Raw genomic sequence first — 25008 nt, 5'->3', positions numbered from 1 at the left:
GATACCTTCCCTCATGACTCAGAAGATACGCCGCCGAATTACCCATAAAGTAAAAATTCTCTGCTCTTTTCCCCATTCCTACTACTACCCGTACACAGTGGAAAATATATACCATTTTTCGTCTGGTAAAATACGAGCTCAAACACCACCGGAGCAGTGGTAATGTACCAATTTGTAAGTAGTAATGGACCAGAAATGGATACCAGACCAGACATGGTGAATGACATCGATTTTTCTGGTGATGTACGATGTTTTTCGTGGTAAACGGCCATTTTTACCAGATTGGTAATTGGTCATTTATTGATTCATTGTTGGTACTTTACAATCTTTGGCATGGTACAATTAGTATGGGTCGGAGAATACTCATTTACGATAGGGGGTTTCACGGTTGACTGAAGTCCATCAGCAAAAGTCCGTTATGCTCCGGAGCATCAGGAGTGGCTGGAGCATGTGGGAGACAAAACAGCAGATTGGGCACTCCTGGAGCCAATAGTGTTCTCCTGGGAGGGGGTTCAGGAGTGGCTGGGAGTGGTGAGGAGTATGCAATGTGCCAGGAGCAGTGGGAGGAAAATTTTGGTCTCTAAAAAGTTGAAAAAAAAAATTTAGGGAAAGAAAATCAAAAAAAATTCAGGAACTATAGTGCCTTTAAAGTGCTTTCAGGACATATAATTATTTGCGAAATTGAGGAAGAAATGATGGAGAAAAATGGAAAATACTTTTGGAGACCCGAGAAGTAATGAGAACTGAATTGATGGGAAAGTCTGAAAATTGAATAGGAAAGTGAGGGGAAGCCTTGTAGCATTGTTATTTTCTGCTGTTGTGATTTTTCCTGATTGTTCTTGGTCTCACTCCCAGCTGCTCCTGGACCCTCCCAGGAGCTTTCAGGAGCTTCCAGGAGTATTGAGGAGCAGCTGGGAATGAGACCAAGAAAAATCACAACAGCAGAAAATAACAATGCTACAAGGCTTCCTGTCAGGGCACGCCCCGCCTGACCCCGCTCTGCACCGCCTCTCCCTCGTCCTTTCTCCTTTCCTCCTTTCTCCCTTTCCTCCTTTCTCCCTTTCCTCCTTTCTCTCTCTCTCACATGGACCACCTTTCCCGCTCTTCAATGTATCACCGGCATGCACACCTATTTCCCCTCCTGTACCTTACCACCCCTACATCACTGCCACCGCTGCCGCTGCACTCGCCCTGCATCCACAGCGAGCCCTCTCGGGATCTCCCGCGGAGACACCTGGAGAGCCGTGGCTGTGTGCAGGGGTGACGTGGCGCCCCCCATGTGACTGATCCCGCATGTATATAATACCGGCTGGAGTGGGAACCGAAGAAGTAGCCTTCTTCTCATATTCCCACTTCAGACTAAGTGGTCGGGGACGCTCACCCCGCGACGGGATCGCCGCTACGCACAGCCGCTATTCCTCTCACCAAGTCCCGCGCGTGCAGGGACCTCGCCGCTTTCGGAGCTGTCCCTGACACTTCCCCTCACTTTCCTATTCAATTTTCAGACTTTCCCATCAATTCAGTTCTCATTATTTCTTGGGTCCCTGAAAGTATTTTCCATTAGCTGCTCCTGGACCCCCCCAGGAGTATCCAGGAGTATCCAGGAGCAGCTGGGAGTGAGACCAAGAAGAATCAGGAAAAATTAGAACAGCAGAAAATAACAATGCTACAAGGCTTCCCCTCACTTTCCCATTCAATTTTCAGACTTTCCCATCAATTCAGTTCTCATTATTTCTCGGGTCTCCAAAAGTATTTTCCATTTTTCTCCATCATTTCTTCCTCAATTTTGCAAATAATTATATATCCTGAAAGCACTTCAAAGGCACTACAGTTCCTGAATTTTTTTTTGATTTTTTCCCTAATTATTTTTTCAACTTTTTAGAAGTCCCTATTTTTCAAATTTTCCTCATTTCCCTCTATATTCCCCCCTCATTCTCCCCCTCATTCTCCCCCTCATTCTCCCCCTCATTTCCCCCTCATTTCCCCCCTCATTCTCCCCCATTTCCCCCTCCTCCATATTCTGCAAGTCCGAAAGTGATTAAGTTGCCAGATTAATCATATATCAGGCCATAAATTTTGACTGTGTATTGGTGAGTCTCAGTGTCCTTGATGTATAGTATAGTGTTTGATCTAAATGTTAAGTAGTGTCTTGTTGTGTTAGTCTTGTGGTAGGAGGTATTCATGGAGAGTCTTCCCTCTTTTTTTTTTTTTCCTTTTCATTTTCAAATGCTCCAGGAGCTCCCAGAAGCTTCTCACCCCTATACATTTTGAAGCATTAAATTGTATTTACTGGATATGTTTGTGCACAAAGCAATGCTCCATGCCCTCCTGGGAGTGCCCTGGAGTACCTGACCAACTCTGGAGGAAACAAGCTGTTCCTGGACCAGCCAATCTCCTCCTGATTCTCCCAGTGCTCCCCATACTCCGGAGCACTCAGGAGCATAACAATTTTTTGCTGATGTCAGCTAAACTGGATCTAAAATGAAATTTCTAAAGTGACACGTGAGCGACAAAACTGGACCTAAACTTGATCTAAACCGACCACTTTGACTTGGGGCTTGGGAGCCCCAATTGGCCTGAAGTCAAATTTCTAAGTACATCTGAACTCGGCCTTACCGCTTACTAAGTCCATAGACACTAACTGTACAGTTCTACCTTTCAGATCACCTGTCCCTTCTCTCCCTTCCACGGCACCATCATCATCTCCACCACCGACCTCACCCCCATCACCTGTCCCCTTCGTCGCTGCTTAAGTCCACATTGCCATCATGCCCCCCAAACGCAAGAATCCTGAGGAGGGTCAAACCACACCATCTCAGCCACGGTCTGGGCGCCGCTCACACACTACCAAGGATGATGAGTCCACCACCATTCCCATCATCAAGGCTGAAACCAAACCTGAGCCTCGCCCCCCAAAGATCCAATGGGATTCCAATGAACGCTGGACAGACCGCCTCATTGAATACCTCACAAACCACCTAGATGTACGACTCAAGATGTTCAGTGACTCTGTCAAGGATGCAAAGAAGGAGTCATGCAAAAAGGTGAGCCCCCAATGTGGTAGCACCAGCTCTCATCATTCACATTCACCTAGGTTGTTGGTAGCAAACCCAAGGTCGAATACTATCATGAGATAGCAAAGGCAGTCTTTGATGTTGGGGGTGAGGAAGAACGCGGCGCTTATTTAATGGAACCTGAGCGCTATGCAACTTCTGTCTTGGGTCGGATCACCTAGTAAGTCTCTCTTGTGCTGTCAGCTAAGGCCATCTCATATTTTCTCAATTACAGTTTACAGAAGACATATACTACATATCGCAAGACAATGCGGAACACTGGTGAAGGTCTGAAAGATGAGGATGAGAGTCAGTCCGAGGTGTATAGAAACCAGCTAGGTGAGGCGCTTATTAATTCCTTACATATGCTGCTGATATTTTCATCAATTTAAGAGAAGATTAAAGCATCTTTCCCTTGGTGGAACACACTGCATGCTTGGTGGTTGGAACATCCCAAGTATGCATTTCAAATGGTAACAAACTCGACGAGTGGTGCCGGAAAAATGGTAAGTGATTTGGAGCAAGCTGTCTCTGCTCTGCAGCAAGTCGTGGATGAGGCAAACACACCCTCCCATCCACCTCCTGAATCACTGTCTACTTTCCAACTTCCCCATGTCAACTCCCCACTCCCTTGGGCTGAACCGGCACCTCAAGCTGACCTGGGACTTCTTAATACCAACTTGCCACTTTTTCACATTGACATGCTGCTTCCGGATTTGCCACTCTCCCATCCAGACTTGCAGGCCCCCAATGTTAAGCCAAGGATGGATCTGGAAGACTCCAGTTCCTCCTCATCTCACACGCTTGCAAGGGCAGCCTCTGCATCAATCACACTGAACTCTAAGGTTGACTCCGCTCGGCAAGCTTCACACACTCCAGGTCCAAAGGGAGCCCGGAAGGATTTTATTGCTGAATTTCATGAAGCAACGCGAGTTGACCAAGCACAAGCTCAACAAGAGGCTCAGTACTATCACACACAGCAGATGGCACGACTTGAACTCAAGAAAGAGAAGATGCGTCACAAGTACGAAATTGAGTCCCTCAAGCTCCAGCTGCAACTTGCACAGGTACAGTCACAACAGCAACAGCAGTGGCCGCAACAACAACAACATCCTGTCCCAGACTTTGCGATTTTTTAGTCTACCACTGAGTTTTCACGTCCTCATGTGTGCCACAATCAGCAGTACATTTGAAAATAAATACATGTTAGTACAGTGCATCAAAGAGTGCTTCCTGTACGTGTCGGCGCTTCTGCTGCACTTCTGATTCTCCTGGCAGTGGTGGTCCTGCTCCAGCCCACATGAAGCCTTCAACAGGTTCGTCCTCCTCTCTCTCCTCTTCACCACTCCGACCCTCTTCAACCCATTCCCAAAAATCGCTCTCATACTCCTGATCTTCAATGCGTGCTGCAAATGAGTGAACTATTAAACAAGTGCGCACCCATGCGAGTGCAAGCACATAGTCACGCTCTGAGTTGATTTGTTGATGGAGACCACACAGTGACTGAAATCGTCCTTTGAGGTAACCTACCGCATGTTCTGACCTTATACACACCTGGGTTATAAAAGGACATTTAATTTGTAAATAGTTACCAGATATCCAACATACCGTTGAGAGATGGTAGTTGAATTGTCGATTTGATGAAATGAGGGATTGTGGGCGCTTATAAGGGACCATGCACCACAGCAATAGGGCATATGTGGAGTCGCCCCACAACCACTCACCCTCACGAAAAAGTCGGTCCGACTCTGTGAATGTGTGGGATTCCTTGAACGCAGTCGAATCATGCATACTCCCAGGAGGGCCTAACACGTAGTCGATGATGCGAAGATTCGGTAATGTTATGAGCTAGAAGGATATCATCACCAGTAATCTGCAGACAAAAAAATACATGCACTGTGAGACTAAGGGAATAGTTAGACTTACGATCAAAGAACTGCTCCCCAAAATGTCCAGGTTTAGATGCAAGAGGGATGAGAGTGCCGTCAACCATACAAAAACCGGGCCTCCATGCATGACAAGACACACTCTCCACCCAATCTGATGCCTCGCACTTCTCATCTGTGTTAGGCCATCGAATAGCCTGGTTATGAAGTGGCAAAAAGGCCATCATGACACGACGTGTGGCCTTAACAACGGCCCCAGCACTACAACCTGCCCATTGTGCAATTGCATCAACAGATGCTGCATTGCTGAAATGTCCAAGCCAATACAGTGTGACAGCAAGTTGGTATGCGATGGGCCATTGGTCATTTTGAGAACTATTATGAAAGCAGGGGTGGTCCTGGATGAGGGAGAGGAGAATATCGAATGTGTGAGGTGAGACACGGAGATTTCAACGAAAGTGGGAGGGGTCATCATCTTTATAACACACAAGAATGAGCCCTAGCTGACTACATTTGGGAACCTCATGTGGATAAAGGACACGGGTGGATAGGAGCATGGAGAGAAAATGTCGCACGCAAAACATGGACTGGAAATATGAATCATGGAGGGACCACAGTGCACGGTCATGTTCAGCACCGGAGGATAAATCAGATGGATGGGAGTTGTTGCTGTTGCTGTTGTTGTTGCCGTCACTGTTGTTGTCGCTGCTGCTGCTTGTTGTCAACGTGGAGGTTGTGCTGGTACCATTGTCACTAGAGTCGCCAGAGTCAGTACTGGGACTAAATGAGCTATTGAGGCTCAGTCTCAGACGTCGGAGTCGGTGGTAGTAATGCGTGCGCAGTCGATGGCTATGCTGGATGGCAGCATGGATGAGATGCTGGCGATCAGAAACAACAGGCATTAGAACTTCACAGTCATTACATAATACAGAGGAGACAATGTGATGACGGACTTACAGGAGCCAGGACCGAGGTACTTTAGACACACTTTAGATGACAGTACTGTGAACGCCCATTGGAAAATTCCTGAACTGGGCCTGAAGTCGCTCTGAACTCGGGTTGCACGTGAGCCAAAATCTGGGCCAATCTAGACGCAATTTAGAACTCATTTCAGACACACTTCAGCCAACTGTGAAACCCCCTGATGTTTTGAACAGTAGGTAATACATGCATATACATGAAGTGTGGTCATCAGAAGTGTGATGCTACAAGTGAATATGTGTAAATGGCAAGGTACAAGCAGTACAGTACCAAGAGAGATCGAATGGGAGCAGCAAAGTCGAAGCACTCTATGTGAAAGAGCATGTAGCAAGTCGGGTAAAGTTGAATGAGTTGGCAATAACAGTGTAAGTAAGAGTGAAATGAGAGCGAACACAAGCAACCAGAGAGAAGTTCTGTAAAAAAGCAACAGTAGTTAGTGTGTGGATTATGACTTTTGGGAGTGGTAAGCGACAGACAACATAGCTAGGTTAAATCTTTGAACCCCTGAGTGTCGGCATTGCTCTGCCTTTCCCCTTTAGGACTTCAGCGATCCACGAGTTTTCGTAGTCAGTCTAGGCTTGGGGTTGGTTAACATACTTGTTTCATTCCATGCCAAGGGTCTCTTCTATGGAGTACTTTTTACAGTTTCCTCAGCCTCGCGGATCAGGGATCTTGATTTTCTGTGCAACAGAGAGATCCGCAGATTGGGTGAGTCCCATGAGTGTATGCTACACTTACCATAGCAACTGGAGGCATAATAAGATGGGGAATGTATCGATAGTCTGATGAGGGACAAAAAGATGCGTGAAAAGACACGGAAAAGATGTATGATAGGATGCGTGGTACAGCACATCAGATGAGGCTAGTGACATTGGAATTCTGATGTTCATAGTTCATTTTCCATAAAAAGTGTGTTGTCTCACCAGTAGAGCAATATCACAAGCTAAGAGGCCTTAATGAAGCATGTTTTTGTGCAAAGTACACAACAGTGTTTAAAGTGCGGAGGATAGATGGCAAGAGGTTAGGTGCTCAGGAGTTGCCGAATTTAACTTAGGTGCCACAACTATCAACGCGTCAGACCAGTGCTGCACTGTCCTAGAACGTCAAAAGCTCTGAAGTATTCTATCTATCACTCATGGACCCCAAACATCCTCTGGAGCCTGTGCAAGAAGGATTATGTCCCTGATGCCTCACTTCGACATAAGATGTTAAAATGGGGCTGATACAGATGACTCCGGAGTGGAATCGGAGACTTAGCGTGGAGGGACCTTGGCCTCAGCGACTCAAGCGGAGCGCTGTGCCATTGCTGTTTGTCCATTTGGTCCTTAATTTCACAGTAGGTGAGCAGGAAGTCTCTAGGGGGCATTTCAGGTCGATTTTGGACTGAACCAAAACGAGTATGTACAAGCGCCGATATATATAATGGAGGGGGCAAAAGCACAAGGAAACAAAGGGGAACTGAATCGGAATGAAGACGTCCGAATGGGGACAAAGGGAAGAAGGAGCGGAGTGGTACCGAAGGTCATAAGGCAGGACCTGTGATACGTCTGAAAGGAGGTAGGGAGGGCAAGGCCCAGAGGGGCAGGAGGATGAGGAGAAGTGGGGGTGATGACTAACTGGCTAGAATGGGAAGAAGCAGTAGTCCAAATAGGGATGAGGGGTAAATGCGAGAGATACATTACAAGCGGCGAAAGTGCCAAAGGCGGTCCGTGAAGCTTGGGAGTTGCGGAGGTTACGGAGGTTACGGAGGTTACGGAGGTTACGGAGGCGGGGTTGAAAGTCCGAGGGATATTGGCAATGGTGTTTACGTAGTATGAGGTCACCAATGCAATGGACTAAGACCGAGGTGGAGTCAAAGTCCGAGGTTGGGACTATGACGGAGGCTCGGAGCGAAGGTACGAGCGGTGTCTGAGTAGGAAGTACGGGACAGTGGCGGAAGGTCGTAACTTGGCGGAAGGGTGGCAGAGGAGTATAAGAGGGTGGAGAGAGGGAAAGGTAAGGGGGAATGAGTGGTGGAAAGGTGTGTTGTCAGGTCCGAAGGTGAGTATCGGAGCGGATGGGGGAAGCGTAGGAGGATGAAGGAGGGTGGAGGGGTTGCGGAGGGGGAGCGGAGTAGGAGGAGAAGGAGTAGTAGGAGGGTGGCGAGAGGGGCGGTGTTCGGTCCGAGGTGAGTATCAGAGCGGACGGAGATAGGGTCGGAGAGTAGAGGTGGCATGGGGGGTAAGAAGGAGGTGTGTTGCCAGGACCAAAGGTGAGTATCGGAATGGCAGCGGTAGGTTATGACTCCAGAGGTGAAGAGGGTGGAGGTCCGGAAGTCGGGTTGGGGTCGGGTATGCATGGATATGACATAAAATCTCACTATTGTGTATCTCAAACTGTTTCATGAGATTATCAGATGGCTGCCGGAAGTCATGCCACAATGGGGAAGTCACGTATTGCAGGTGGAGGTGATAAAGTGCCTCTTGGGCACAAAGTCGATGGAAGAACTATCGTGATGCATCTTTTGTTAGGTTGAGTTGTCTGATTGCTCTCTAATCAGACGTTTTACTGAGTGCAACTCAGTATGAGGTTGCTGTAGATTCAAATCCCCGTGTCCATCAAAAGACCCGCTTATCAAGCAAATTTGCTATGGCATACTGTATGAGATACTAGTATGCACTCTCCCGACTTCGAATTTCCTGGGCATCGATGTGCCAACGACTCATGTACTGTCAGGGCACACCCGCCTGACCCGGCCCCACCCGGCCCCACTTCACCCGGTACCCCGCCACCCAGTCTTCCCCTACCTCCTCCCTCCTTCCTCTTCCTTTCTTTCTCCATTCCACTCTCTCTTTACTTATTTCACCTTCTCTTTATTTTCTCTTTATTCTACACGGGCGGCCTTTCCTTGTATCAATGTACCATTGACCCACCCGCAGCGCGCTCACGACACGCCCAGCCCGGGCGCCTCAGGCGACCCCCGCTATGTCCAGCTCGCGCGTTCACAGCGGACGCCCTCGGGATCCCCCGGGGACACCCGGGTGACTACGGCTGTATGCGAGGATGACGTGGCACCCGTCATGTGACCTAAGCCGCATGTATATAAACATACCTGAAGTGGGAACCGAAGAAGTAGCCTTCTTCTCACCCTTTTCCACTTCAGGTAAGTAACATAGTACTCCCTTTTAATAATAATAACACCCTTTTCCACTTCAGTCTAAGTGGCCAGGGACTGCCTCCTGAGCCGGGCCCGCCAGTATGCACGCCCACTCTACACCCCGCGAGGCTTCTAGTGTCGGGCGTCTCACCCGGGCCTCCTCTACCCCGGACGCGTCCCTGACAGCAGAAGAAGGCTTCAACCTCGTCTCCCCTATCCCTCCTCCCTCCCCTGCCATGGTAACCGAAGAGCAGTACGACGACCTGCTGGCCCGGTTCCAAGAACTACAGGCCATCATCGAAAGCCAGGTCTTGAACCAGCCAGCACCCGCCCCCGTGCCCGCACCTACACCCGCCCCTGCACCTACACCTGCGCCCAGACCCAAGGGGCCCAAGGTTGCCCCCCCCACTGCCTTCTCAGGAGCCAGCGAGGACCTTGACCATTTCAAGGCCAAATGTGGCATCTATTTCCACGTCCGCGCGGCCGAGTTCCCCACCCCCCTCTCTCAGATCCTCTTCATGTTGTCCTACATGAAGGGGGGGACCGCAGGAGTGTGGGTGACCCAGCGTACCATCGCGCTGTTAACGGCAAACTCTCCCACCCTCACCATGGACGAGTTCAACACAGAACTCGATGCCATGTTCCAAGACCCTAACTAGGAAGCCACCGCCCGGCAGAAATTGGCAAGCATCCGACAGGGGAGTGACTCCATGGACAAAGTCATCCAGGAGTTCGAGATACTGGGACCCACCTCGCGGCTGGCGACGTTGGGCTTGTCGACCGTTTCGAGCAAGCAATCAACGCCCGGCTCCACGAAAGTATATATCGCCTCCGCCCCATGCCTACCACCTGGGCTGAGTGGAAACGTGAAGCCACCCTCCTGGACAACCAGTGGTGACGCTTCCAGGCGACACAACCCCGTGCACCCCCGCCCAGGCCCCTGTTTACCCTGACGCGACCCCGCCAACTACAAACCCCCCTCACGCATATCCCACACCCGCAGCCCCACGACCTGGGCCCGTAGCCCCCCCCCAACTCCTGCAGCCCGCCCCCCTACAGGGACGGCCCGCAACCCATGGACCTCGACCGCTCGAGGACTGACCACAGGAGGAACGGGCTGTGTTACAACTGTAACGCCCCAGGGCATATCGCACGAGACTGCCTGCAACCTAAGGTCCACCGAGTCCGACGCCTCCACCCGGAAGACCTTCGAGCACTGATGGAGGGGTTGAAGAGGCAGCTGACTGAGGAACCGGAGGGAGAGGGGGAAGAGCCAGAGGCAGGGCCTCAAGAGGATTTTCAGGAAGGCGGCCGGTGAGGGATGCGTCCCGGGCGCCCGTAGAGCATAACTCGTGTAAATACCGCAAAGCACGTAAGCCAACAATGCCAAAGCTTCACCGAGTTATCGCAAAGAAAAGGAGAAAAAGCGCATCTCCAGCACAAGAGAGTGAAAGAACCCCAGGGGTAACACCTGAGGTAGCGGTGTCCCCACCCGCCATCTACGTCCTCTCCAAACAATCCCCCAGGTCGCTCAGCCTCACCGTGAAGCTGACCGCCCTGACCTCCCTCGCTTCTGTATCCATGTCAGCGCTCCTGGACTCAGGAGCCACTGGGAACTTCGTAAGCCCCGAGTTCATCTGGAAGCACAACCTTGAGACCACCCGGCTCCCTCAGCCCATCCCAGTCCGCAACGTCGATGGGACCCCCAACGAGAATGGAGCCATAACTGAGGAACTGGAGGCCCTCCTGACATTCGGACGACACACAGAGCGAGCCCGGTTCGCAGTTGCAAACCTCGGACGACAGTCCCTCATCATAGGACATTCGTGGCTGTTGCACCACAACCCGGAGGTGGATTGGGCACGGCGGAAAGTCACCATGTCCCGCTGCCCATCCTCCTGCAAGCTGCTACAGGCACGAAGTGACCCGGACCTTGCCCTAGAACCCGGGGACGGGATCTATGCCGCGATCATTCCCCCGGGGTGGGGGCATGACCTGAGAGCGACTACGACACCCTCCCAGCGGATGGCCCAGGAAGCCCAGGACCCGGGAGCAGAACCCGCACCGTTTGAAGCGTTGGTGCCAGAGCACTACCAGGACTTCCGGGACATGTTCTCGAAAGAAGCCTTCGACCAGCTACCCCCCGGAAGCCCTGGGACCACGCTATAGACTTAGTCCCGGATGCCAAACTACCCAGGGGGAAGACCTTTCCCCTCTCATGGCCGGAGCAGAAAGAGTTGGACGAGTTCCTGCACGAGAACTTGCAGAACGGGCGCATACGACCCTCCAAGTCCCCGATGGGGGCTCCAGTCTTCTTCATCAAGAAGAAGGACGGGTCGCTACGCCTAGTCCAGGACTACCGGAAATTGAACGAGATCACAGTAAAGAACTCGTACCCGCTTCCACTCATCTCGGACGTTCTCGCCCGCCTCCGCAACGCCAAGTACTTCTCAGCCCTGGACTTATGATGGGGGTTTAACAACGTCCGGATTAAGGATGGCGACGAGTGGAAAGCAGCATTCGCAACCAATCAAGGGCTGTTCGAGCCCATGGTGATGTTCTTCGGCCTATGTAACTCACCCACGACCTTCCAGACCATGATGAACGACATCCTTCGGGATTTCATCGATCGGGAGGTCGTCATTTGTTACATGGACGACATTCTCATCTTCACAGCCACCCTAGAGGAGCACCGGAGGGTAGTCCGAGAAGTCCTAGAGACGTTACGGAAGAGAAAGCTCTTCCTGAAGCCGGAGAAGTGTAAATTTGAACGGATGCAGATCGACTACCTGGGCCTGGTCATCTCGGAGGGCAGCGTCGCGATGGACCCCGTGAAGATCCGGGGAGTCCTTGACTGGCCGACCCCAACCAAGGTGAAGGAAGTGCAGTCCTTCCTGGGGTTCGTGAACTTCTACCGTCGCTTCATCAAAGACTTCTCCGAGAAAGCACGGCCCCTCCACGCGCTAACCCGGAAGACCCAAACCTGGAACTGGGGCCCGGACAAAGACTATGCCTTCCACGCCCTCAAAGAAGCCGTCACCACCGCCCCCGTCCTCTCCTTCCCTACAGACACTGGCCGCTTCAGGCTTGAGTGTGACGCCTCTAACTTCGCAACCGGTGCAGTCCTCTCCCAACTCCAGGCGGACGGGGAGTTCCACCCGGTAGCATTCATGTCCAAGAGCTTCACAGACGTGGAGCGTAACTACAAGATATATGACAAGGAGATGCTCGCAATCGTCCGAGCCCTGGAAGAGTGGCGACACTTCCTAGAAGGTGCTGGGGAGAAGGTCGAAATCTACACTGACCACCGTAACCTGAGTTACTTCCGGACGGCCCAGAGGTTAAACCGGCGCCAGGCCCGGTGGACCCTCTTCCTCTCCTGCTTCTACTTCACCCTCGTCCACTGCCCAGGGAAACTCATGGGGAAGCCGGACGCACTCTCCCGTCGAGCTGACCACCCGAAAGGGAAGGACAACAACAAAGGGCTGACCCTCCTCCAACCAGCCTGGTTCGAAGCTCGTGCGACAGAGGCAGTCTCAGTAGAAGGAGAGGAAGCAGGCATCCTAGAGAGAATACGCGGGGCAAAAGACCATGATGAGAGGGTGGTAAAAGCTATACGAGAGCTAAGGGAAGGGACACTAAGATCGGACGAGTGGGAGGAGCAGGGAGACCTAGTCCTATACCGGGGGAGAGTGTACGTTCCAAAAGACCCCCAACTCCGTCACGATCTGGTACGGCTACACCACGATGCACGGGCGACGGGGCATCCAGGGCGATGGAAAACCTTGGAACTCGTCTCCCGTGACTACTGGTGGCCCCGGATGGCAGAGTACGTGGGGCGATATGTACGCGGGTGCGATACCTGCAACCGCGTTAAGTCGTTCCCCTCACGAAAAGTTGGGAAGCTCACCCCAAACAAAGTCCCCACCCATTGTTGGCAGGTGATCTCAGTGGACATGGTAGGGGAGCTCCCAGAGTCAAAGGGATACAATGCCATCCTCGTAGTGGTAGACCGCCTATCCAAACGCATCCACGCGGTCCCCACTGTGACAACCGTGGACTCGGAGGGCATCACACGGCTCTTCCTAGAGCACGTCTGGAGGCACCACGGGCTCCCTGAGGAGATCCTCAGCGATAGAGGGAGCGCCTTTGTCTCCCACTTCTCAAAAGAGCTTGCGGACCTCCTAGGTGTCAAGCTCACCCCCTCTACGCCCTACCACCCCCAGATGGATGGACAGATGGAGCGGGTCAATCAGGAGATCGAGGCCTACCTCCGGGTGTTCGTCAACCATCGCCAAGATGACTGGGCGGATTGGCTCCCCCTAGCGGAATTTTCTTATAATAACCGCATCCACTCCTCCACCCACCGAACCCCTTTCGAACTCGATACTGGCCAACACCCCAGGATGGGGACAGAACCCACACGCATGTCTGAGGTGGAAGCTGCTGATGCATTCTCGTCAAGGATGATGAAAATGCAGGAGGAGGCGAAAGCAGCACTGGAACATGCAGCGGACGAAATGGCCCGCTACTACAACCGAGATCGCGAGACGGCCCCAAAGTATCAAGAAGGTGACCAAGTCTGGCTCAACACGCAAAACTACACGACCGACTGCCCGACCAAAAAGTTGGACCACAAATGGCTTGGCCCCTTCAAGATCGTCAAAGTCGTCTCCCCGGCTGCCGTCAAACTTCAACTTACCGCACGACAGAAAGGAGTCCACCCAGTCGTATCCGTGACAAACGTCAGACCGTACCACCCGGACGACATCAGGGAACGACCCACCGACCCACGCCCGGGCCCAGAGCTCGTAGATGGAGATGAAGAATATGAAGTCGAGAAAGTACTAGACTCTAAGTGGCTACGCCGGAAACTCTGGTATCTAGTGAAGTTTGCTGGCTGGCCAAACTCAGAGAACCAATGGCTCCAGCGGGACCACTTAGTCCACGCCCCCGACCGGATCGAGGAATTCCACAGGACGCACCCCCAGGCCCCGGGAAGAGAGAGGGAGAACCACCTGGCCACTTCGAGGCGAAGCGGCTTAAGGAGGGGGTGATGTCAGGGCACACCCGCCTGACCCGGCCCCACCCGGCCCCACTTCACCCGGTACCCTGCCACCCAGTCTTCCCCTACCTCCTCCCTCCTTCCTCTTCCTTTCTTTCTCCATTCCACTCTCTCTTTACTTATTTCACCTTCTCTTTATTTTCTCTTTATTCTACATGGACGACCTTTCCTTGTATCAATGTACCATTGACCCACCCGCAGTGCGCTCACGACACGCCCAGCCCGGGCGCCTCGGGCGACCCCCACTATGTCCAGCTCGCGCGTTCACAGCGGACGCCCTCGGGATCCCCCATGGGGACACCCGGGTGACTACGGCTGTATGTGAGGATGACGTGGCAACCGTCATGTGACCTAAGCCGCATGTATATAAACATACCTGAAGTGGGAACCGAAGAAGTAGCCTTCTTCTCACCCTTTTCCACTTCAGGTAAGTAACATAGTACTCCCTTTTAATAATAATAACACCCTTTTCCACTTCAGTCTAAGTGGCCAGGGACTGCCTCCTGAGCCGGGCCTGCCAGTACGCACGCCCGCTCTACACCCTGCGAGGCTTCTAGTGTCGGGCGTCTCACCTGGGCCTCCTCTACCCCGGACGCGTCCCTGACATGTACTCGCTCTTGTTTCTGATTGCGGAGCTCATGACAATGCTGTGCTCACTCCAGTATCCTTCACCTCTCTCTCAGAGATGACACAGATTATCGCGTTAGCATTGGTATCATCAGTATGTGGTCGGTTTTGTTATGGAACTGCATTGCTGCAATGGGCGATTGTAGACTCTAGTATTGAGCTTGCATGGCCCATTTTTGACGTCGATGATGATTAATTACATTGCATTTTACTGTAATACAGGTGTATGTAACATGAAATCCTACTTATGTATCATGTCATATCCGTGCATACCCGACCCCGACCTGACTTCCGGACCTCCACCCTCTTCACCTCCGGAGTCATAACCTACCACTGCCGTTCCGATACTCACCTTCAGTCTTGGCAACACACCTCCTCCTTACCCCCACGCCACCTCTACTCCTCCTCCTCCTACTCCACTCCCCCTCCGCAATGCCTCCACCCTCCCGTAATCCTCCTACGCTTCCCCCGTCCGCTCCGATACTCGCCTTCGGACCTGACAACCCTCCTCTCCGCCACTCCTTCCCCCTTACCTTTCCCCTCTCTCCTCCCTCTGGTACTCCTCTGCCACCCTTCCGCCAAGTTACGACCTTCCGCCGCTGTCCTGTACTTCCTACTTGGACACCGATCATATCTTCGCTCTGAGCCTCCGTCATAGTCCCGACCTCGGACTTTGACTCCACCTCGGTCTTAGTCCATTGCATTGGTGACCTCATACTATGTAAACACCATTGCCAATATCCCTCGGACTTTCAACCCCGCTTCCGTAACCCCCGTAAGCTCTGCAACCCCCAAGCTTCGCAGATCGCCTTCGGCACTTTCGCCGCTGTAATGGGTCTATCAATCTAGACTCGTGGCTCAGGTCTAGGGGGGGTAGGTCTCTCTCTCTATCTCTAGGGCAGATGTGGGTCCTGCGAGTACGGTGCTGATACTCTGTCTAACCTCTAACTAACTGTCTGTACAGTTGTCATGGAAGAGTCCGATACAAATATAAAAGGAAAGTCACATGCGTGAATGAATGAAAATAGTAAGGAAAATAAAGAAAAAGTTATATCTCCTCAACCACTCCACCAAATCCGACGATCTTGGACTCGTCAGAACCATCTCCACGGTCTCTACAACTCCTACTATTACCACGACCCACCAATCCTAGTCCCTGATGCAGTAGGGGGTGAAATGCGTGATAAGGGTTGGTTTGACCTGCACGGACTTGTCCCCACAACACCGCTTGTAATGTATCTCTCGCGTTTACCCCTCATCCCTATTTGGACTATGGCTTCTTCCCATTCTAGTCAGTTAGTCATCATCCCCACTTCTCCTCATCCTCCTGCCCCTCTGGGCCTTGCCCTCCCTACCTCCTTTCGGACGTATCACAGGTCCTTCCTTATGACCTTTCGGCACTGCTCCGCTCCTTCTTCCCTTTGTCCCCGTTCGGACGTCTTCGTTCCGATTCGGTTCCCCTTTGTTTCCTTGTGCTTTTGCCCCTTCCATTATATATATCGGCGCTTGTACATACTCGTGGGTTCAGTCCGAAATCGACCTGAAATGCCCCCTAGAGACTTCCTGCTCACCTACTGTGAAATTAAGGACCAAATGGACAAACAGCAATGGCACAGCGCTCCACTTGAGTCGCTGAGGCCAAGGTCCCTCCACGCTAAGTCTCCGATTCCACTCCGGAGTTGTCTGAATCCGCCCATCTCTAACATATCACGTCGCTGAATACCATAAGATATCTGGTAAAATATGGAGCGCAAAACTTAGTAACTCGACTCACCAACCCTTGTCAGGCATGTTGGTACATTACCATTCCTCAATTACCACCCAAAACTTAGTAAATGGTCCTTTACCTTCGAAAACTTGGTAATTTACCAAGGTTTACTTCCCACAGTGCATAATTACCCTTCAATGCACATGCACACCAATTTTAGGCCCAAATCCACAGTCATAGATAGCCATGGCAGGTTATGGCTGTTGCCGAAGGTCAGGAGGTATACGGTCTCTACTTTTGCCGCCTTTCAATTTCAGACACAATCTTCTGTGGTTGCGCTATGACTTGATGTAAATGCAATACCGAACACTGCCAAAACAGAAACAGATTTACCCATCCACCTCAGTGGCACTTTCTGCCCATGACATTGCCTCTGATAGTACATCGGACTATGACATGAGTTACCGGCAAAAATTCCGGAGTGATCTTTTTGGCAACTCACACCTTGTGCCTATCAGCTTGCCTCACATACTTTACATACTCTACATACTTTACATACTTTACACACTTTACATACTTTACATACTTCTGTCCTATGACCCTTGCTAAGCCTACCCAATAAGGTGTTTTTCTATAGGGGCCCCCTGCATGTGACTGATCTTATGCTGTATTTATTGTAGTGGAATTATCCAAATTAAATTGTTATATTGCAACTCACTGTCTGTGCACAATGCTGGCCACTGTCTGAAGGGGTGTCAGCACTGTTTCCCATGGTCTCAATGCACTTTATGCAGATGGATGGCCCCTTTGAATAGCTTCCAGAATATATATTTTGAAGCTGAATTGACCAATAAATCATCGAGAAAAATGCAAAATACTTTTTTGGACACGAGTCTTTGGGTTCATGTGGCTGTCCACCTCAATGTCTGTGCACAATGCTGGCCACTGTCTGAAGAGGTGTCAACACTGTTTCTCACAGTCTCAACATACTTTGTGTAGTTGGATAGCCCCTTCAAATAACTTCCAGAATATATAATTATAATTTATGTTAGAACTGGGTGAGGGCAGACAATTCCAGAGGGGAACTGGAGACTTAACAAGGAGGGACCTTGGCCTCAGCGACTCAGGCGGAGTGCTGTGCCATTGCTGTTTGTCCATTTGGTCCTTAATTTCATAGGCAGTGAGCAGGAAGTCTCTAGGGGGCATTTCAGGTCGATTTTAGACTGAGGGCCTAATGTCATATCCATCCATGGCCATCGACTTCCACTACCTCCGATCTCTCCAGACTACCTCCACTCCTTCTTCACTAACCTTGAAGCTCCCATATTCTGCAATCACCTCAGTATCCCTCGATGGTCACCACCCCCTCTTTTCAATTTATTACCTACGCCTCCCTAAGTATGGAGCCCCAAAGGCTTCTGGACAGCTCTGACGTCCACTAGTGCACTCCTGCCTCTGCTGGGCAATACACTCGCTTGCCCTGCAAGCCCACCTTCGGGCCTATCCCTCCTTTCTGTTTCTGGGTTATCACCTACCCTTCCGCTAACCCTGTAACCCGACTTGTTGGTAATATTCAATCAGCTAATGTTTAACTCCATTAGCTCCACTCTGCTTGGCCCCACCATTTACAGGCCTGCCCTCATTGTAACTATATATACTCAACTTGTACATAGTGTCATATCCATACAATCCCGACCTCCGCTCCGGGCTCCCGGAACTCCGAACTCCGACTTCTGGAGCCCTACTTCCCTTCCGTCACCTTCTCCTTGCCGACTCCCAAGAGGTTATCCCACCTCCGGCTCGGACACCACCTTCGGTCCGACTCTGGAACATTCCGGGTCCGACCCCAACCTCGACACCTTCCAGACGAGTACGCAAAACCTATGCTCCCGACTCCGGACCTCCGCTCCGGTATCCCATTCACGTCTCGTCTCCGGAACCTCCGGTCTTAGCCCTGACCTCGGACTTTGACCCCACCTCCGCTTATACCCATTGTATTGGTTAGCTCATTCCATTTAATTACCTTTGCCAATATTCCGGAGTTTAACTTCCGAGTTCGGACTTTCCGGACTTACCTCGGACCTTGCAACTATTGCATTGTCCTATTCAATTCCGCTATTCTCCCTCATTCCTATTTGGGCTGCTGCTTCCTTCCTATTCAGTCAGCTAGCCATTCCCCACTCCCAACCTCCTTCCTTCCTCCTTGGGCCTTGGCCCTTCATTCCTCCTTTGAGAAACACCATTGAGTCAAACCCTTGACCCTCGGTGTTGTTCCTCTTTCCATCTCCCTTTGTCTCCTTTCGTCCTACCCTCGCTCCTTTTGATTCCGGACCCCTCCTTATATACAATGTACATAGTGACTTGTAACCTCAGTCCGAAATCGACATGAATTCCCCCCAAGAGACTTTCCCTCTGCTAGATCCGAAATTAGGGACCCCTAGGACAACCAGCAATGGCACAGCACTCCGCCTGAGTCGCTGAGGCCGAGGTCCTTCCACGCTAAGTCTCCGATTCCACTCCAGAGTCGTCCGAATCTGCCCAGTTCTAACACATAGGTTACACCTCAGTGATAAAATCAACTAGAGTTGACCCCCTTTAGTTCTGGTTGCCAGTTAGTAAGTTAGGGCATGGACGTGTTACTTGGCACAGCGCTCCTGGCATAAGTCACTGAGGCTGAAGCCCTCCATCATGGAGACATTCCTTTGTCTCGATCTGGTCTCTGACACCTAAAACGAGTATGTACAAGTGTGTCAGGGACAGCTCCGAAAGCGGCGAGGTCCCGGCGTGCGGGACTCGGTGGGATGGATGACGGCTATGCGTAGTGGCGATCCTGTTGCGGGGTGAGCGTCCCCGACCACTTAGTCTGAAGTGGAAATGTGAGAAGAAGGCTACTTCTTCGGTTCCCACTCCAGCTGTTATTATATACATGCGGGAATGATCACGTGGGGTGCGCCACGTCACCCTTGCACACAGCCACGGCTCTCGGGTGCTTCCACGGCGGTGGTGGTGGCGGTGTAGGGATGTAAGATACAGGAGGGGAGATGGGCGTGTGTGCTGATGATACATTGAGCAGAGAGAAAGGTGGTCCGTGTAAGAGAAAGAGAGAAAGAAAGAAAAGAGGAAAGGAGAACAGGAGGAAGGAAGAGGGAGAGGAGGGAGAGGCAGTGCGGAGCGGGGAGGCGGAGTGGGGATCGGGCGGGGCGTGTTGGGGCATGCCCTGACAAAGTGCCAGTATATAATGGAGAGGGAGAAAGCACAAGGGAAACAAAGGGGGTCAGAATCAGAATGAAGGCATCTGAATGGGAACAAAGGGATGGTGGAAGTGGAGCAGTACCGAAGGTCATAGGGCAGAACCTGTGGTACATCTGAAAGGAGATAGGGAGGGTGAAGCTGAAAGGTTCTGCTTACTATTTGGGGATGGTAACGTTCCGTTCCCCTGTTCACCTCAGGCCTCAGTTAGTCCATCTAAACATAAGCTTTGATGAGCTGTATATTCAACAGGGTAGAAAATAAAGAAATAATAGCATCACCATAATGGGAATTATAGCGATGCAACATAATGATATCACTATAATCGGAATTATAGTGAAGTAAGGTTAATCCCTTACAGAAGCCCAGTGTCAGGGGATGACTCCCGGGTCCCCATGACCCTCCCCTATGGTCCACAGCCTCTGGTCTGGCCAGCCCTATCCAGGGCACAATCCTGCTGTGGGTAAGAAGATGTAATAGATAAAGGCAAGTAAGATACAACTTGCCTGCTGTGGGTAAGAAGATGAGAAGGAAGCTAACTTCTCATCTTCCCACAGTGGCCACCATATCAGGAAAACTTCCGGGGATACCCGGAAGTCACATGAAGGAGTAGGAACCGGGCCCGGAGCATGCGGCGCGCGGAGTGTGCACGCATGCGGGAAGCGCAGCGGGTGGAAGCGGGTCCGGATGCGGGTCCGGGTCCGGGCTAGTCAGGGTGTGTGCCCTGACACCCAGAGGGGCAGGAGGATGAGGTGAAGTGGGGATGATGACTAACTGGCTAGAATGGGAAGAAGCAGCAGTCCAAATAGGGATGAGGGGAAAATGTGAAAGATACATTACAAGCGGCGAAAGTGCCAAAGATGATCTGTGGAGCTTGGGGGTTACGGAGGTTATGGAGGTTATGGGGGCAGGGTTGGAAGTCCGAGGAATATTGGCAATGGTGTTTACATAGTATGAGGTCACCAATGCAATGGACTTAAGCTGAGGTGGAGTCAAAGTCCGAGGTCAGAGCTATGACAGAATCTCGGAGCAAAGGTATGAGCGGTGCCCAAGTATGGGGTACGGGACAGCGGCAGAAGGTCGTAACTTGGTGGAGGGTCAGCGGAAGAGGGTCAGAGGGAAGAGAGAGGAGAGAGGAAAGGGGAGAGGAGTGGAGGAGAGGAAAGGTGTCAGGTCTGAAGGTGAGTATCGGAGTGGATGGGAGAAGGGTAGGAGAGTGACGGAAGGGTGGAGGTGTCGTGAGGAGGAAGAGGAGGAGTGAGAGGAGGAGCAGGAGGAGGGTGGTGAGAGGAGTGGTGTTCGGTCTGAGGTGAGTATCGGAGCAGACGGAGATAGGGCAGGAGAAGGATGGAAGAGTGGAGGTGGCATGAGGGGTGAGAGGAGGTGTGGTGTCAGGTGTGGTGTCAGGACCGAAGGTGAATATTGGAACAGATGGCGGTAGGGTAGGACTCTGGAGGTGGTGAAGATGGAGGTCCAGGAGTCGGTTCAGGATTGGGTATGTACAGATATGACACTATCCATCTGCATAAAGTGCATTGAGACTGTGGGAAACAGTGCTGACACCCCTTCAGACAGTGGCCAGCATTGTGCACAGACAGTGAGTTGCAGTATTGACAATATAACAATTTAATTTGGATAATTCCACTACAATAAATACAGCATAAGATCAGTCACATGCAGGGGGCCCCTATAGAAAAACACCTTATTGGGTAGGCTTAGCAAGGGTCATAGGACAGAAGTATGTAAAGTGTGTAAAGTATGTAAAGTATGTAAAGTATGTAAAGTATGTGAGGCAAGCTGATAGGCACAAGGTGTGAGTTGCTGAAAAGATCACTCCAGAATTTTTGCCGGTAACTCATGTCATATCGGACTCTACTGTACATGCACAACCAACTACCTGTCATGCATCACGCTGGCCTTGCGGTCCGGCCAATTTGACCATCATGTCACATGTCATGCTGGAGAGAAGGTTGAGTGACCAGTGTCATGCAACACATCGCTGGTGGCACGGTGGCTATGCAAATGTATTTTTTTCGAGTACATACTTAGATTAGAAATGAAAAATCGCCAATTCCTCATCCAAATTGCATGCCTGTCTGACTCACATTCCACAGCCGAGGTCACAGCTCTGAAGGTTAGATGCAGGAGGGACTACAGTGGTCCCATCTATCTGAGTCACACCCCCAACCGGTTGGGTGTCACGCATCAAAATGAGGTGCTGGTTCATCATTTTGTGTCACACTTGCAACCCTGCCGGTTGTTGGTCATGCATGTACAGTATTGCTGAAGCTACATTGGCCATGGTGCTTGCTACATATTCCCCAAAATTAGTCCATTCCTTAGCATTCTCCTCAAGGTTCCACATAATGCAAACCAGGGTGAGCTTACATTCGTGAACAAGCATGAATCATTACCAACTTCAACCTCATTGAAGATGAAGAGTGCAGCACTAGTCACATTCTTTAAGGGTGGACACCAATCTGCAGTAGCATCGATACCTCTAAGAGTTAAAACCACCAGGTCCCCCCCTGCTGCGAGATCATTGATCTTTTGCCCTGGAGTTTCAGCCTCTTGCTGCAGTGATATGGTTGATGATGGACAAGTTGATGGACACAGCCACACCAACCTTCCCACCCTGAGTCTGCCTCCAACACCGTGCCCAGTGTGACTCCTTCTACTCCTCCTGCTTGGTGGGCTGCTATCATCCCTGTGCCTGACTCTGGCCCAACTCCGAGTCTTGTGCCACTACGATACCATTGCTGCTATTGTGGCCCTACACCCCTTTGTTTATTTATCTGTTATTGTTTGTTTTGACCCTCAGTCATTGCTGGCTGCCATGCAGCCAACCCTGCTCTTTGTTCCCATTTGCTTCCAGACCCTTTGACTTTCAGCCCGGGTCCACTTCTATTCATTTCCTCTTCCTATATATATCCTGTATGATACATTATAGTGCCTCAGCTCTAATATCAACTTGATCATGACTCCCCAGGTTCTGATCCCAACAAGGCAACCCAGTGAGTGTGAAATGAGGGCCAGGAGACAGCTAGGGGGCACAGCACTCCTTGAGAGTCACTGAGGCCAAATGCCCTACCCTCAGGCCTTGTTCGCAGCATTGTGGCTTATAGTGGTGTCAGGGCACACACCCTGACTAGCCCGGACCCGGACCCGCATCCGGACCCGCATCCACCTGCTGCACTTCCCGCATGTGTGCACACTCCGTGCACTGCATGCTCCGGGCCCGGTTCCTATCCCTTCATGTGACTTCCGGGTATCCCTGGAAGTTTGCTTGATATTGTGGCCACTGTGGGAAGATGAGAAGTTAGCTTCCTTCTCATCTCCTTACCCACAGTAGGGCTGGTTATACCACAGGCTGTGGACCATAGGGGAGGGTCATGGGGACCCGGGAGTCATCCCCTGACAGCAGAAGGAAGCTTCAACAATCGCCCCTGCCCACCTAGGATGCCCTGCATGGGCCGCGAGAGCCCGGACTGAGTCGGAGCTGGGCACGGGCCGCGTGCACAGTTTTCGAGTGGCAGCCATGCCACATCATCACTTCCCCCAGACCATTACATGTTCTTTACTTGCAACACAGCCACACCCCCGCTATTCCGGCCCCTTGCAATGCTGTCCCACAGATTGTGTTCCAATCTGTGAGGTTGAGTTGAGGGTCATCCCACTGCTACCTGGACACCTCGCTGATGTTAGAACGTGTGGATTCAGACGACTCCGGAGTGGAATTGGAGACTTAGCATGGAAGGGCCTTGGCCTCAGTGACTCAGGCGGAGCGCTGTGCCATTGCTGGTTGTCCTAGGGGTCCCTAATTTCAGATCTAGCAGAGGGAAAGTCTCTTGGGGGGAATTCATGTCGATTTCGGGCTGAGGTTACAAGTTACTATGTACATTGTATATAAGGAGGGGTCCGGAATCAAAAGGAGCAAGGGTAGGACGAAAGGAGACAAAGGGAGATGGAAAGAGGAACAACACCGAGGGTCAAGGGTTTGACTCAATGGTGTTTCTCAAAGGAGGAATGAAGGGCCATGGCCCAAGGAGGAAGGAAGGAGGTTGGGAGTGGGGAATGGCTAGCTGACTGAATAGAAAGGAAGCAGCAGCCCAAATAGGAATGAGGGAGAATAGCGGAACTGAATGGAGCAATGCAATAGTTGCAAGGTCCGAGGTAAGTCTGGAAAGTCCGAACTCGGAAGTTAAACTCCGGAATATTGGCAAACATAATTAAATGGAATGAGCTAACCAATACAATGGGTATAAGCGGAGGTGGGGTCAAAGTCTGAGGTCGGAGCTAAGACCGGAGGTTCCGGAGACGGAGACGCAAACGGGATTCTGGAGCGGAGGTCCAGAGTCAGGAGCATAGGTTTTGCGTACTCATCTGGAAGGTGTCAAGGTTGGGGTCGGACCCGGAATGTTCCGGAGTCGGACCAAAGGTGGTGTCCGAGCTGGAGGTGGGATAACCTCTTGGGAGTCAGCAAGGAGAAGGTGACGGAAGGGAAGTAGGGCTCTGGAAGTCGGAGTTCAGAGTTCCGGGAGCCCAGAGTGGAGGTCGGGATTGTATGGATATGACAGCTGACATGCTAAGGAGACATAGCTGCCTGACTGTTGCCAATGTACTGGCCTTCTGGAAACAGGGTCACCCACCCACTACCAGCCTCGTAACCACAGATGCAAGAATGATGACCCGCTAGAGACCACCAACCCGGTTCCCCACATTATCCCACCGCTACCTGGACACCTCACTGAACGCGCTAAGGAGACATAGCTGCCTGACTGCTGCCGAGACACTGGCCGAAAGGCACTCTGGAAACGGGGTCACCCACCCGCTGCCAGCCTCGTAACCGCAGATGCCCAAGATAACCTGGATGAGACCACCCCCCCCCCCCCCCACTTTCACCTGCGACTGAGAGTTGCATGCATGTGCAAGCGCCGCTTTTTGGATTCACGACGGAGAATGAGCACGAGAGGGAATGGATGCCGCTGGTGAGGGTGCCCAGGATCCCTGCTATGGCTGCTTAGGCATGTGGCATAGAGGGAGGGTTGTGTATCCCAGCTGCATCACGGACCCGACTCCCTGTGGTGCTGGGCACCCAGGAGAGAGTTTAACCTTAGGATTTCGATGGAGGATGGTGTCAGGGGACGACTCCTGGGTCCCCATGACCCTCCCCTATGGTCCACAGCCCTGAGGTGTAACCAGCCCTATCCAGGGCACAACCTACTGTGGGTAAGGAGATGAGATAAAACAAGGGCAAGTATATACACTTGCCTACTGTGGGTAAGGAGATGAGAAGGAAGCTA

At 51.6% G+C, this 25008-nt stretch overlaps 1 protein-coding gene across 1 annotated transcript; it reads left to right on the top strand.

The window, feature by feature from the left end:
* Positions 1–2768: 2768 nt before the first annotated feature.
* On the top strand, positions 2769–3890 carry EI90DRAFT_3010739 (uncharacterized protein; the record flags this gene model as incomplete). The annotated part of the gene is made up of 5 exons (XM_039056402.1): positions 2769–3044; positions 3095–3234; positions 3289–3392; positions 3447–3559; positions 3789–3890. 5 exons carry the CDS (start codon positions 2769–2771, stop codon positions 3888–3890), a joined length of 735 nt encoding a protein of 244 aa, XP_038923761.1.
* Positions 3891–25008: the final 21118 nt, after the last annotated feature.

The sequence above is a fragment of the Cantharellus anzutake genome (assembly GCF_015039405.1).
Source record: "Cantharellus anzutake strain C23 chromosome Unknown EI90scaffold_1, whole genome shotgun sequence".
Taxonomy (NCBI): domain Eukaryota; kingdom Fungi; phylum Basidiomycota; class Agaricomycetes; order Cantharellales; family Hydnaceae; genus Cantharellus; species Cantharellus anzutake.
Note: the sequence above shows the minus strand (reverse complement) of the source record. Positions and strands in the feature narration are given on the sequence as shown.